Source organism: Brassica rapa, chromosome A03 (genome assembly GCF_000309985.2).
Source record: "Brassica rapa cultivar Chiifu-401-42 chromosome A03, CAAS_Brap_v3.01, whole genome shotgun sequence".
Classification (NCBI taxonomy): domain Eukaryota; kingdom Viridiplantae; phylum Streptophyta; class Magnoliopsida; order Brassicales; family Brassicaceae; genus Brassica; species Brassica rapa.
Genome location: NC_024797.2, coordinates 2,061,345 through 2,075,863, shown reverse-complemented (window position 1 = coordinate 2,075,863; position 14,519 = coordinate 2,061,345). Strand labels below are relative to the sequence as shown.

Genomic DNA, 14,519 nt, shown 5'->3' with positions numbered 1-14,519 from the left:
GGAATCAAAGACAAAAAAACAAAAGTTAGATATAGCACCGCGAGAGGAGAAACTTCCATGGAATTTGATTGAAGAGATATTATCTCGCGCGTCTCCAAAATCTCTTGTGCGCTTCACAGTTGTTTGCAAACGATGGAAAGCTATATTGGACGACAAGACGTTCGTATACAACCATAAGGACACGTTTCGATTCATCCTAACAACTAAATCAAAGATTATTCGATAAGCATTGATCCCAAGATAATGGTGCGTGAGTTATCATTGGATATTTTCGGTTTGGAATCTCAAAACCTACGAAGTTGGTTAATTGCGACGAGTTGTTGATATGTAGCACGGATACTGGAGCCGCAGTTTGTAACCCGTGGTTGAAACAAATAACATGGATAAACGAAACTAGATTTAAATTCCATGGCATAGGTTATCCTCATACGAATAGTAAATGTGAGAAAAGAGTGTACAAGACAATTTGGTGTAATTATACCAAGTGGAAAATCCACGACCTTGCCTCAGGTACGTGGAAGTACGTGGTGTCTAAATCCGGTGATACTAACAACGAAAAAAATCAAATTGCACTGTCACATTCTCTAAGTGGTGTTTTGATGAATGTAAATTTGTTTTGGATTATTTCTTTTGACGAGACAAAGTATCACCTAGAAACCTTCGATTTTTCGAAGGAATGATTCTACAGATTTTGTGCAGTCCCATGCCGGAAGAGACATCCTCTCGATGTTCTAGTCCTTAGGGTCTTTAAGGGAGAAAGGTTTTCGGTGTTAAAGCAAAGCAAGGTAACAAATAAGATTGAGATTTGGGTGACTATGAACAAGGTCAGCAATGAAAGGCTTGTCGTGTGTTGTTGCGATAAAACTGGTAAACCTTGGATCTATGTTATGGGGATAATAAGTTGATCAGCAAAGTCCACTTAGATTCTGTGGCTGATCCTTGGCCTTTTGCATTGCACTTGTTTTCCCAGCTTGGTCCAGGTTCCTCGAGGTCAACCATAATAACAAGTTTAATCTTATTACGTGTGTTTTCTTGTTTTGGAACTAGAGATTTCGCTAAATTCATTTTTTGTTTTGCCTTTTTTTTTTTTTGGAGATGAAAAACTCATTACAAGTTCAAAAAAAAAAACAGAGAAAAATGCACAAAGGCATTGCAGAAAAAGAAAACAAAGCTCCCAAGAGCATATGATGTAAGAGTAAAAAGAAACAGAGGACACTATCAACGAACTTCCAGCAAGGAGTTAATGGAAGTCCAAAGACACTATTGGTGATTGGTGAAGATCCAAAGACACTATACATACTCCTCGGTTTTGTTTCTGTTGGTCGTATTGGTGAAGATCCTTGTTAAGGTTTTGTATGTAAATAAGTGAGAAGAAACCAAAGATCAAACTACTTTTGGGGCTGTGTTTATTATATCTGCCTCAGTACTCCTCTTAACTTCACTTGTTTTTGGTGTATAGAAATGAATTTGGTTGTCTTATAACGCTTGACAGACTCATTGCCAATCTTATTCTTTGGCCTTCCCTTCTCAAAATGGTCTTTCTACTTAAAAAGTTGGCATAATATACCACCACCAATACATGAATTACTGTAGAATGATTTAAACAAAAGAGTATATAGGTTCCAAGATTGAGCAGAGAAAGCTCAATAAACACAATCCAATAAGCTATATTGTCTAACATTAATGGACCCCTTTGATCAACGCAAGCAAAAGCCCTCCCATAAGAGCTGATCTCGAAGCAGCAGCAAGCCCTTGTCGCATCGACAGAAACCCTCCCGTAGCAGCACCTGCTACGATAGAGTTCAATGGATCTTCCTTCTTCCTAATGTACACCATCGTGTAGTCAAACGCAGAGAAAAGGCCTCCGAACACAGCAAAGCTACCTCCTATACGAGGAGCATTCATGCTCACAGCTTGTGCTCCCCCAACGAAACGACGGCCTTTCGGGGAATTTTGGGTTCCTTTTATGAAGTGGACCACAGAACCTCCAATAGCTCCCATTCCAAATGCAGCACCGATGTCATCAACTATATGGTGTAGGCTATGTTCCCTAGTTTTCTTCTGGGTTTCCATCACTCCTATTTATTTCTGCAAAACACTGTCAAAAGAGTATTATTATTCATTATGATCTTGATCTGAAGTAAGATCATAACTTCATAAGAGGAAGAAGCTGAAGGACTTCATTCCAATCGAGCTAATACATCATCAATCAATCAGTTTGATTACAAACACAATTATAATGCTGGTAACAGTTGAAGGGTCATCATTAGAGTTCAGAGACACAACACAACAGAGAGACCTAGTTAGCTGTAGATACAGAAGCACTAAACATTCCACAAATCAGAGCTTCAATATTACGACATTTAATCAACTAATCGAAGCTAACCCTTAGAGGTTATCGCGCTGATGAATTGAGCTCAGCACAAAAAATCAGAATACCAGAAATACATAACCGAAACTTAACCTACGAGTAACTGAAACTTTGATTCGATTAAAGAACAAACAGAACAGAGACCAAACAACACTAACCAGAAGGAAACAGACTCAACTGAGCTATATAAAGTCTCTTCTGATCAGAGAGGCTGTGGCTGCTCCGACGGCACAGAGCCCCCGATACTAGGGTTAGGTCAAAGATATGGACAATTAGATCCTCACTCGAATTCCTTTGTATGTTTCCCTCTCCCTCTCCTCTTTGTTATTTTAGTTGAAACACATATAAACACGACAAAAGCAACTTTAATTGTTTAATTTTCAAACTCTCGACCACTTCATCGGGAGAGAACAAAGAATGCTATGTTGTGCCGTCTTGTAATAAAATTAGCGATTTTTTTTTTCAGTTGAGCCTTGAAACAACAATTTTTACCATCATAGAGAATCCAAATTTTCACATATACAACATAACCAACAAGTCTTTTCTTTCTCATTACACAGTAGTTTTTAGTTTTTTTATGTTTGATCAACAAACCAACAACGCTTTTAACTTATTTGCAACACTTAATGTGTTGCTGCTTATGTGTATGGCACCACCCTCATGTAGTTTCGGTGTATATATCTCATCAATGTCCCGCTGCACTGGAATGGTAAGCTCGCCGCCTCAACTGAGACTCCCCAGATGGCTGCTGCAGATATATCTTCGTTGGATCATTAGGGTCAACGTACCTGCAAATACCCAAGATTTTGAGAAACAACAGCCTTTTCTTTTATCAAAACCTTCGTATGATAGAAGGGGGCTTACGCATGTCTCATCATTTCATCAACAGGGGTCTGTGCGGCTTGAAGGGGACCAACACGTGGAGCTGCCGCTGCTGTTTCTGCCGCTTGTTGCATTTGTCTGTTGTACTGCCTCACTGATGATATGAGATTCAAAAAGAGAGGAACGAACGTCCCGCAACCACCTTCCTTGAACAAGATCTTGAAACTGTGTGTTGAATACAGTGCTCTGTGCTCGTTCTCTGGTACCACCTGAAATTTTTATTACATGCTCAAAGAGATGTGTAAGTTAACTCTATGTGACAATTTTCTGACAAGGAAAATGTAAATTCCACATGACGATTGTTTACTTACAGGCTCGACTTGTCCAGATATATTGTTGCAGTGGAAGATTGGCTGATTGAATTTCTCGGCGTGGATGTAAAGCTACAAAATAGAGTAACATATAGTCCATTATTTGCCAGAGCTATGAGCTATGAGCTAAGAGTAGCATAAAGTTCCTCAACTCTATTCATAGAAATATACTTGTACCATAGTATCAATTGAATAAAAAGAGAGTCAATTCACTGTACCAGAGGCATGTCGAAAGCAACAAAGTTCTCAACAGGCTTGCTTGCAACAAAGACCATCCGAATGTTAGACAAGTATATCACTCCCTTGGCCTTAACATGACCTCCATGTCCTCTATATATCAAACAAAACACATCGTCAGCAAAGTGTTTAAGACCTATATATGTTCTGTTCAATTATGGGACTTGTCAGATCCAAACCAGCAAAAACAACAGAGCAAAAATGAAACCCCGCGCAGAATATTTAAAAAGCCAAACCCAAAATAAATCAGAAGCGAAGGAAAGACGAACCCAGGAATCTTGTCGACTTCAAACTCAACGCCGTCTCGGACAAGAACAAACATCTCATTAACAAAGGGAACAGGCATCCCATTAGGCATCAACTGAGGGTTAAGCGCCATTAGCTGCAGTTTCAATTTGATCAAGCCGAGTAAATTGAGACTGATTAGGTTCCTTCTTGTTCTCTTGTGCTTCTCAAACCTCAAATCTTACTTCCTGTGTAACCTGATCACTAGACAGACAATAAAAGCTATTATTTTTAAACACATACCAACACAATCTAATCATCACAAGTCAATGCAAAGGTTCGTCATGGACGTAAGCTCAAAAAAAAAAAAACATGAAACCCTTAACCAAAGGTTGCTACTTTCGTAAGTCAAGACATAATACAAGAACAACCACACTGAGATTTGTATATAGTTCGAACCCAAACCGTTTGTACAAAACCTAGATTCGTTATAACCGACAAACAAATCAATCAGAGCAGAAATTAAGTAATGAAATCGGGAGAACATGTTTGTAATGAAATCCTTCGATTGGATTTGGAAAGCACATACCTTGATTGACTTTTTGATCGGAGAGAAGATGACTCGGTGAAGAGGATTTTTGACGAAGAAGACGAGAAAAGTGTAATTTTAATTTAAGGGATATCAGAGCTTTCTCGCTTGTTCCAGATGCGAACAAGATCACACGGTTAATAAGAAAACGTGTTTACTTCTTTACCTATTAGTCCCTCTAACTTATCATTTGTTCCGATTTTGCCGAGAATAAATATTATTTACCCAATTTCAACCGAATGCTATATGGGCTTTTTAAGGCTAAAGCTCAGGACTACTAAGCCCATTTAGCTTCTGTGGTGTGTATTGAAGTGATTTTTTTTTTTTTAATTAGTTGGGTTGAAACTGTTTTACTGGACTGATTTTCTATTTTTATTTCCAGTTACTGTGATTTTGTTCTCTTCTTAATAAGATTTTTACATTTTCCGGACATGTTTGTATGAATTGGTTGATTATAGAAAATGCTATAATATTTGATGCATCACATGGTTGGTTCTTAACATAGAAACATTAATGGGGTTTTCACATCTTTTGGTTCATCTATTTATTTAGTGTAAAATGACTATTTACTATGTGACACTGCAGTGCAAATAATTATTTCATAAGAATCCAAGAGACAACAAAGCATGTTCACATATTAAGACATGTTGATTGTGTGGGTGAAAAAGTAGTTTTTTTTTAAGATTGGATTTTATTATTCCACAAACAAGAACCAAAAAGACAAAAGAGAGAGTGCTCGAAACATCATAGTGTAGTAGAAAGTAGAATACAAACAAACAACACTCATACAAAGCCTCAAGAAGGTTGTGAATAGAAGAAGAATCTGCATGTTTCTTCAACACTTCTTCCTTTTTTTTAACGGTAGTTTCTGTAGACAGGGCTGTACATGCAACTCTCGGCAAACTTCACCAGATCCTTCGCACGTGGGAGGTTCGACGCCAATCCTATACCCCCAACAAATACTTCATCAGCACACGTTCTTTATACAACTCAAGAACATGAGTTAAAAATTAAAGTCCGTTTTAGATTAATGGAACTAACCGAGGTCGTAGGTTGTTGCGGCCACACTGGCTGCAATGTTAGCAGAGATCTCTCTGATGTTTGAGAATGGAGGGTAGATCAGACCGTTGGCGAAATTCTCTTCAGTGACTTGAGCTGCCAATGCTTCAGCTGTTGAATACACACAGAGAAATGACAAGTTAAATAAAGAGTTCCACTGAGAATCTTTTAGTCTCTCTGTCACAAATTTATACTTACAAGCTGCGAGGAGCATGTCATCACGGACACGGATAGCACCGGACATGATCAAACCAAGTCCCAGACCAGGGAAAATGTAACAGTTGTTTGCCTGTAGGGTTATCGTATGAGCATTCAGATTAAGTGACAGAGAAAATAATATGGAAATGAGCAGCAGACCTGGCCAGGCAAGTAAGTTTTGCCGTTGTACTCAACGGGATCAAACGGGCTTCCACTACCAAAGATTGCACGACCCTATTTTTAAAGCATTACATTAAGCTTTGTTATAACCAGGACATGAATCATTTTCAGATGTCATATTAGAGAGAATATATACCTCGGTCCATGTGTAAGCCTGTTCTGCGGTACACTCAGCTTGAGAAGTGGGGTTTGAGAGAGCAAGAATCAACGGTTTCTATAAACCAACAGAAGGACCGGTATTAGAACAATAGCAGTAGATGACTTGTTAATCAAGAAAGGTGTGAATAAGAACAAGAATAAACCTCGTTGTTTGTAGCCATGGCCTCGACTACTTCCTTTGTGAAAGTTTGACCCACACCAGAGGTTCCAATGAGAACGGTTGGTTTGATTGCCTGTTTGAAAATGTTTCAACAAAAAAGTGAATATAAGAATTTTAATAAAACTAAAATCAAGAGATTTAAAGATGAGTTCATAACGTACATTCACAGCACCAATGAGGTCCTTGACAGGTTCGTACTCATGCGCCCATGGCTGCTTGAAGTGCTGAAGCGATTCTTTGCGTGAGCTAACGATCAGTCCCTGTAAACCAAAGTTCAAAAGAGCAACATGAGTTATCATGGTTAAGTTAAAGAGGATGAGACTGGTCTTGATGGTTGTTAACAATATACCTTAGAGTCCACAAGCCAAATCTTCTTCCTGGTCTCCTCGATGGGAGCTCCAGTCTACAAAACAACCCGGATATATGATTAATCACTTATTGTAAGCCATAAAACAGAGAAAATGTAAATAACTTCTCAGAGTTACTAACCTCTTTAGAAATTTTAAGAGCAATTAGCTCAGCAATACCAGTTCCAGCCTACAAAGAACAAGCGTTACCCAATCAGCAAAACATATATGCAAGATAGATGATAAGCTTTTAGAAAGGTTCCAAACATAAAAAACTAAAATCCGATCCAAACTCGATCCAAACCGTTATAAACAAATCGAACCAAACAGAAATCCGAAGTAGGATCCAAAAATATCAAAAATTAGTTAAATATATTAATCTTTTATATATATTAAGGTAATTTAGATATTTTAAAGTATTTTTTCAAAAAAATGTATATTTTAGAGTATTAATGATTCCTGAACTCACCTCTCCGGCACCCAAGAACAAGAAGGTATGGTCAGCAAGGCTTTTACCAAGCACTTTCTGAGCGGCAATAAGCCCAGCAAGCACCACTGATGCAGTACCCTGCAGCACAAGACACAAGTTTCTTGATAGCTGACACCTCGAAACAAAATGTAAAAAAGGGAACAATTTTAGGGAAATGATCTTACCTGGATATCGTCATTGAAGACAAGATGACTATCCATGTACTTAGACAGAAGGTCAAACGCATTGTGGTTTGCAAAATCTTCAAACTGAAAAAAAAAGTATGTATCAGCAAATCTTTAAAAAAAAAATATGAAAAATCTCTAACCAAAATAATATCTCTTTTATCATATGGCTCTCACCTGTACCAACACTTTCTCTCCGTAGTTCTGCTTCACAGCGCACATGAACTCGTGCAGAAACTCTGCATACTCCTGAAATCACAAACACAAAACATACTTTTTCAGTTTCTTAAAACCATTTGTACTATTTTTTTTTTTTTTTTTGGTAAAAACCATTTGTACTAGTTATAAGAAGAGAAAGCAAAACATAGGGAAGAGAGTGGTAAGAACCTGCCCAGTTGCTCTTCTCTGTTTAAGGCCAATGTAGAATTCATCATCCAGCAACTTCTGGTTGTTTGTACCCACATCAATAGTGATTGGAAGGCACTACATTTGAAACCACATTTTTCATTTAGTATCAAATTTAAAGATAAAAACAAAATATTGTAGGTTTTGTTTTAGATGATGCTTACAGCTGATGGACGGATTCCTCCCAAAGCTGTGTAAAGAGAAAGCTTCCCCACTGGAATTCCCATTCCCTGGCAACCAAGATCTCCCAGACCGAGAATGCGCTCACCATCAGTAACAACAATAACTTGAATCCCTCTCTGAGGCCAGTTCTTTAAGACTTCAAGAATCTTTCCCCTAAAAGAGCATACATTCACTTTTAGTACTTTTTAAAGAAACAAAATGGAAATGAGAGATTAAAATAAAAATACACACTTCTCATTCAAACTGATGTAGAGACCCTGTGGCTTCCTGAAAATACTACCATACTTCTGGCAAGCCTCACCAACTGTTGGTGTGTACACAACTGGAAGCAGCTCCTCCACGTTGTCAATCAAAAGCTTATAGAACAACCTCTCGTTCCTTTCCTGCAAACATTCAAATATACATGAGCCACAAATCTTTGGACACATATTCTCTACTACTACTAAACAAACATGAGTGAACAATGAATAACCTGAAGATCCATGAGGGCCATGTAACGTTGCAGAGGAACAGTATATTGGCGGAGATTGTGCATCAGCTTCCTCTCCTAATCAAAACAACAAGTTAACACACACACAAAAAAAAAAGTGAAGTTGTTTATGTATTTTAAGTCACCTGAACATCCTGGCTAATAACAACAGGGGGAAGAAGACCAGTTAAGTAATGAGCATCTCTCTCTTTATCAGTGAACGCAAGTCCTTTGTTGTATCTCGGGTCACGCATCAACGAGTATCCACTGAAACATTTCCATTTCCCACAAATAAGTTTCTTATATCAATCTCTTACTTCAACCACAAGAAACATCAGCCACAGTTTTCTTGGCTCCCAAGTTTAGTAAACTAACTTAGCTGAGGTTCGTAAGAAAACAGAGGAAACCTAAAAAGCAAGCGATTCTCGTAGACCAAAGTTCAAAACAGAGTGTGATGACTGACCTAGCGACGGAGGTAACCCAAGGAGTGACGAGCTGGTCCAAGGTGGCTAAATCCTCGCCGTAGACGTCGGAGATACCACCTCCTACGCCGGATCTGTTATCGGCGACATCCTCACAGGGTAACTCAGCCGGAGTGCTTCCCATATCTCTCGTACGAGCTAACTGAACGATGGTGGAATCAAAAGGTTTACCGAGAGCTTTGGTGAATGATTGGGTTCGAAGATATTTGTGATGGTCATAGATAGTGGAATTATATAAGCTGAGGACATTATTATTATTTTAAAAAAAAATTGAAAAGTCAGTGAAAATGAGAAGAAGGTGGAAGGAGACATCCTCCGTCGTGTAGGTCCCCTCTCTTATTCCATTACCTCTTCTTCTATCTATGTTCTTTGTTACTCTTTTGTTTGTATTATTTTTTATCTCGTTTATTTCATTTTTTAACAACCTTATTACTTTTGTAATGATTATCTTCTTCCCACCAACTACTCCACTAAAATTTGAGAATCACATTCATTTCAGTCTTAAGATAATTGCAAGTGTGTGTGTGTGTTCAGTTATATAGTGTATTATACAAATTAGATACAATTCGTTCAGATTTACAAAGCTGCTATCTAATAAAATACAGAAGAACACGTGATTTGGAATTCGGATAGTCAATATACAAAGTTTAACATGTCACAAGTTGGTAGTACAAGAAATGTATAGACATGTCAAATGATCATAGGCAAAGTCGAAATGGATAACCTTAAATATATGATGATTTTCACAGGTTCTGAATTTCTTCTAATGTGACTAAACTTTGTAAGCTGTAGTTTTTTTTTTCAAGTAAATAATATAGAATGAGAATGTAAGATAGAAGTAGTGTCGTCCGTTAGATAAGTACGCACTATCTTACAAATAAATCAAGTTGATGGGTCCTTGATATAGATCTATTTCCAATGGATAAAAGAACAAGAGTGTTATTGGTTTATATATTTTTATTGATTTAGAAATCCGTATAGTATTTATAAATTCAAGTAAAATATGTAAATCCGGAGGTTTTCTGTCGGATTTGAGTCTTTGTATTTTTAACTAAAAAATCCAAACAAATCTATTCAAATCCATTATAAAATCAAATATATTAGTAAATCCGTATAATTGAATAACATTTGATTTGATATAAAATTTATGAATCATTAAACCAATAACACATGATTTTAATACAGATTTGAAAATCACAGAACCAATAACACTAGATTTAGTTCGGATTTTTAAATCCATTAAAATACAACAACCAATAACCCTTACAAAATAATTGAGTATAAGGCATTTGTAGACTTTGGTTCAATGGAATATTCTGAATTGTTAAATAAATTGATTCTCTTGAGTCTTGATGACAAAAAATGTTTATAGATGAGTCTCTTTCCTTTTATATAATTGGATGCAGAAAGATGTCGAAAACAAACATTAATCAATAATTGTATACAGAGACAATTCAAAAAGAAAAACACTTATTTTATTCGAGGCTGCGGAGATATGTCAAATGATCAAATTTGGCAGCCGTATTGGACCCCTACCTGATTATATTTACCAACAAGACATTTACTTTTATGAGAAAATCCACCTCAAATAGGTACCGACTGCTGCATGTAAGGAATGTTTAGCCTATTATTGATCAGCTTAATAATCTATAAACATTATGAATAAGGATTCATAGTCCCTGAGTTTATTATTCATAGCTCATAATCACACATTTAATCTTTAAGATGAGGTTTTATTGTCAATTTTGAACAATTCATTGACATATTCGTCAGCAATGTGGTTTCCATCATAAAAATTCAATGTGTAGTTGCTCGTTTTTTTTTGTCTCTCGCTCTCTCTGGGTTTTCAATTGACCAATACATTTGTCTCTTTTTTGTCTGTTCAGTCTTTCGTATTTTATTGTGTTCAAACAAAAGTAAACTAATATTGACCATCGCGCATTTATAGTCCATCAAATATATAGACAATATTTTAAAAGTTTCGGAGCAAATTTATTACTAGTGTTATTGTAATATTTAATTTTGCGTAATAATTATGTCTTCATGTATCTTTTTAAAAAAAATTATTAAGTTTTTTTTTTGGAAAATTCTTGTTGTCTAATTCTAGTTTTAAAATATTATAAATCTTATTTTAAAATTTTTGTTTAATTTTATGTGTAAAAAATTTTGAATTTATAAAAATAAATTTGAAATATTTATGATGTATAAAAGTTTTAAGGATTAAAATGATAAATGACAAAATACATAAGAATCATAAATGTGATGTATAATTAACTATAAGAACCAAAATATAAATAAAAAGATGAAACTTCAAATTTAGAGTTTTGAGTAGTGAAACATCAAATATGGAGCTTTATTCCTTAAAACTTTAAATTTAAAGTTTAGAAGTTCTTTTTTGGAGAGAAAAAAACTTTATATTTGAAGCTATAGAGTTTCTTTTGGAGATGCTCTAAGTGCTGAGTGAATGTATTAAATTTTAAAGATCAACTAATATGTAATATTAATTATTAAACTTTATAAATCTTACTTTCTACAAGAATAAGGTCAACTAAAAGAGGTAAACAAATTTTCATAACATTAATATTTATTTTAAGTAATATTAAAAAATTACATACCGAACATAATAGGTTTATTACAAAACATTTATTTACTTTAGTTGTTAATTTAATCTGTTATTAAAAGATATAAATACAAATTATTAAAGTAATTGTTAAAGTAAATTTAAATGAACTAGAAATTTTATTTTAAAAATCTGATATATAATAATGAAGAAAAGAAAATAAACTGTAGAAAATAAAATAAGTTTTAGGTAGTAAAAAAAAAGGAAAAAGAAAAAAAATATTTTATGGAAAATTAGTAAAATATAATAAAATGTTTAGCAAATTTTGAAAGAAGAAAAAAAAAATACAATTCAGGGACTTCATCTTGAGTTGAGTGAGACACAATTAACTTTTATAAACTCCATAGGTATATACATTTAACAGTACCCTTTATTAATTTCATTGTCCAACTAAAATGCATGACACTTTTTTCTCAGATCTTAGAGTGTTTAATGTGACAAATAGATGATGTTGAGGTACTCCGTTTCTTCCTATAAAATTCATACATAATAAACATTGAGATACGCCGCCGCCGCTTCTTCCTACAATTTTAGAAATGTGCAAACTAGAGTAAGTTTCAGCTTAAGAAAAAGTGAAATTGGTATCAATGTAACTCATTTACCTGTTTTGTATGTTAATAAGGTAACATTATTCAAAAAGAGAATCCTCCTACTTAAATTTAAAGGATGTGACAGAACTATAAAAAACACACACACAAAGAAACTAAATAGGTTCTGAAATTCCTGATCTCCCCAAAAATGTTTTGCGCTTCTTCTCGTCTTGGTTATTTGGGTGATCGTCACATCTTAGTTGTTTTCGGAGTCTGCATGTTGGGCCATCAATTCCGTGTGAAGGCCGTAGCTGTTGAAGAACGTCCCAAGGAGCTATTGAAACCCATGTTGAATTAAGAATACTTTTTGTATTTTTTTACGAGTCTACTTTACTTTGGTCGATAAAAACATTAGTCTATTCAGATATTTTTAAAGAAATGTCAAATACACATTAACTTGTGTAGATTTCAATTAATTGTTTGTTTTAATATTATTAGTTTAATTTTCATATGCTTTAAAATGTATAATATTTACTTCGGGGTCTAATTGTCCTTTTTGTTTAATACTAGTCCAATTGGCATTAAAAATACATATTAAATATGGTTAAATGTGTTAGTTATTAACTATGGAGTTCTTGTCACCTGCCATGTAGTAATGCCGACGGCCAAATTAGTTAATAACACCCCTTGTCAACAAAAGGCATTCACGTCCTCACAACGTCTTAATTTTCCTGATAAATAACCTCAACACTATTTTTTATTTTATAATTTATCTATAAAGAAAGTAAACCACAACCAAAGTAGATCCCAAACAAACCACATAAACCATTGCTTAGGAAATATAGTACGAGAGAACATAATATATTTACTGATAAAAGTCATATAAACAATACTAATGTTTTTTATGATTATTATTATTATTATTATTATTATTATTATTATTATTATTATTATTATTATCAAATAAATAAAAATTATGTTTATATATTAACTTAATAAAATTATAAGTAAAAATTAATAAAATTGTAAGTAAAAATTAATAAAATATAAAATAAAATTAATAAAATATAAATAAACATTATTTTTAAATGCGATATTTTGTATTAGCAATTGATTTGTCTTTGTGCTTCTCCTGGTCTTATTAGTTGTTGGAATGATTCTAACGGTTCTCATCGTCGGAGGTTCTTCTATCATCTCCATGAGAAGGGCGTCCCTGTAGCTGAACGGCAACCTCGAACTATTGGTGGAATGCAGGAGATTGCCTGAAAAGTAGCAGAACACAGGGAAAATAATGGCTTTCATCTTCAACTATATTTAAACCTAAGTTCTTATAAACCATGTAACTATTATAGACACATATATATAAATATATATATATATATATATATGACATTATTTAAGAAGTTAGTTTCATACGTGTCGCACTCACGTTAATTCTGACAATGGTTAATTACAAAGATATCCTTAATGAATTAAAATAGTATATATAATTATCATTATTACAAAATAGTTAATAATTTATGAAAATTAACTTTTTAATTTTATTTTCCTTTTTATATTTTCCAAATAAAATATACAACAAAAACGAAATAGTTATATAATAAAAACGAATATTATATTTTCGAAAAGGGAAAGAGAATATATTTTACAAATATATATTTTATATATAATGTTGGTTCATAAAAAGGAAAGTTCACAAAAAAGAAATTTAATGTTAAAAAATTTAATTATCTATTTGAAACATAATATTAAACAACATAAAGTATATTTTAAAATTAATAAAATATGTATTTATATCAGTCTCTTTTCTCATATCATCACAAAGAGTAATTTAAATAGCATATACTAAAATGTCACTGATGAACTAAAAATATTTTATAATTGCTACTATTGAGATGTTTACTCATTTTTACATACTTTGTTTTGTTCTATAACATTATTCAAGAAGTCAGTTTCCTACGTATCGCACTCACGTTAATTATCATAATAATTAATTACATAAATATCCTTAATGAATTAAAATATTATATAAAATTATCATTATTACAAACTATTTTAATAATTAATAACAACTAACTTTTTAATTTTAGATTTAATAACATATACTTAAATTTTATTGATTAACGAAAAATATTTTATAATTGCTACTGTTGAGATGTTTACTCATTTTGACATGCTTTTTTTGTTTAATTTTTAGTTTTGATTTAAATTTTCTATATTTGTTTATCAAACTACATAAATAAAAAAATCTTCAAACTTTAATCAAACCTAATATACCAGTAATTGTGCTTCGATTTGAAGAAATTTGTATAACTCAATATAACCCACAAAATGAATAACTTAAATAATCTAAAATTTTAAGGCCAAAATCAAAAGCCTAAATGTAAAAAAATATACTTTTTTAGACTTGGAGAAGTAAATACAATTAAAAATACATAAATAATAACCAAACCGACTA

The 14,519-nt window shown here is 33.5% G+C and overlaps 3 protein-coding genes across 7 annotated transcripts; all 3 read right to left on the bottom strand.

Annotated features, from left to right (window-relative positions):
• Positions 1-1,524: 1,524 nt before the first annotated feature.
• On the bottom strand, positions 1,525-2,768 carry LOC103855922 (mitochondrial import inner membrane translocase subunit TIM17-2). Of its 4 annotated transcripts, none has more exons than XM_009132973.3 (2): positions 2,530-2,768; positions 1,525-2,088 (listed from the first exon to the last, which is right to left on the bottom strand). In XM_009132973.3, exon 2 carries the CDS (start codon positions 2,071-2,073, stop codon positions 1,681-1,683), a length of 393 nt encoding a protein of 130 aa, XP_009131221.1. In that variant the 5' UTR covers positions 2,074-2,088; positions 2,530-2,768; the 3' UTR covers positions 1,525-1,680. The 4 variants fall into 4 exon arrangements, with proteins under 4 accessions (XP_009131221.1, XP_009131219.1, XP_009131220.1 ...); XM_009132971.3 differs by having other exon boundaries at positions 1,525-2,098; positions 2,530-2,764; XM_009132972.3 differs by having other exon boundaries at positions 1,525-2,098; positions 2,550-2,726.
• Positions 2,769-2,840: 72 nt separating this feature from the next.
• On the bottom strand, positions 2,841-4,812 carry LOC103855921 (UPF0664 stress-induced protein C29B12.11c). 2 transcript variants are annotated; one of them, XM_009132968.3, is made up of 6 exons: positions 4,616-4,812; positions 4,071-4,290; positions 3,783-3,894; positions 3,565-3,636; positions 3,236-3,462; positions 2,841-3,159 (listed from the first exon to the last, which is right to left on the bottom strand). In XM_009132968.3, the coding sequence occupies exons 2-6, from the start codon at positions 4,178-4,180 to the stop codon at positions 3,057-3,059; spliced, it is 624 nt and encodes a 207-aa protein (XP_009131216.1). In that variant the 5' UTR covers positions 4,181-4,290; positions 4,616-4,812; the 3' UTR covers positions 2,841-3,056. The 2 variants fall into 2 exon arrangements, with proteins under 2 accessions (XP_009131216.1, XP_009131218.1); XM_009132970.3 differs by having other exon boundaries at positions 4,071-4,283; positions 4,616-4,807.
• Positions 4,813-5,244: 432 nt separating this feature from the next.
• On the bottom strand, positions 5,245-9,151 carry LOC103855920 (NADP-dependent malic enzyme 2). The gene is made up of 18 exons (XM_009132967.3): positions 8,893-9,151; positions 8,576-8,696; positions 8,433-8,507; positions 8,192-8,343; positions 7,942-8,113; positions 7,760-7,855; positions 7,550-7,621; positions 7,373-7,456; positions 7,188-7,286; positions 6,861-6,908; positions 6,721-6,774; positions 6,533-6,631; positions 6,355-6,444; positions 6,189-6,266; positions 6,032-6,106; positions 5,873-5,963; positions 5,657-5,785; positions 5,245-5,559 (listed from the first exon to the last, which is right to left on the bottom strand). Exons 1-18 carry the CDS (start codon positions 9,033-9,035, stop codon positions 5,471-5,473), a joined length of 1,767 nt encoding a protein of 588 aa, XP_009131215.2. The 5' UTR covers positions 9,036-9,151; the 3' UTR covers positions 5,245-5,470.
• Positions 9,152-14,519: the final 5,368 nt, after the last annotated feature.

Coding starts and splice junctions, on each gene's coding strand:
- LOC103855922 (XM_009132973.3), bottom strand. CDS start 2,073: ATGGAAACCCAGAAGAAAACTAGGGAACATAGCCTACACCATATAGTT.
- LOC103855921 (XM_009132968.3), bottom strand. CDS start 4,180: ATGGCGCTTAACCCTCAGTTGATGCCTAATGGGATGCCTGTTCCCTTT. Junction 3,637..3,782: donor TTGCTTTCGACATGCCTCTG/GTACAGTGAATT, acceptor TCTATTTTGTAG/CTTTACATCCACGCCGAGAA. Junction 3,463..3,564: donor TATCTGGACAAGTCGAGCCT/GTAAGTAAACAA, acceptor TAAAAATTTCAG/GTGGTACCAGAGAACGAGCA.
- LOC103855920 (XM_009132967.3), bottom strand. CDS start 9,035: ATGGGAAGCACTCCGGCTGAGTTACCCTGTGAGGATGTCGCCGATAAC. Junction 7,622..7,759: donor AGAGAAGAGCAACTGGGCAG/GTTCTTACCACT, acceptor TTGTGATTTCAG/GAGTATGCAGAGTTTCTGCA. Junction 6,632..6,720: donor TTTGGCTTGTGGACTCTAAG/GTATATTGTTAA, acceptor TTTGGTTTACAG/GGACTGATCGTTAGCTCACG.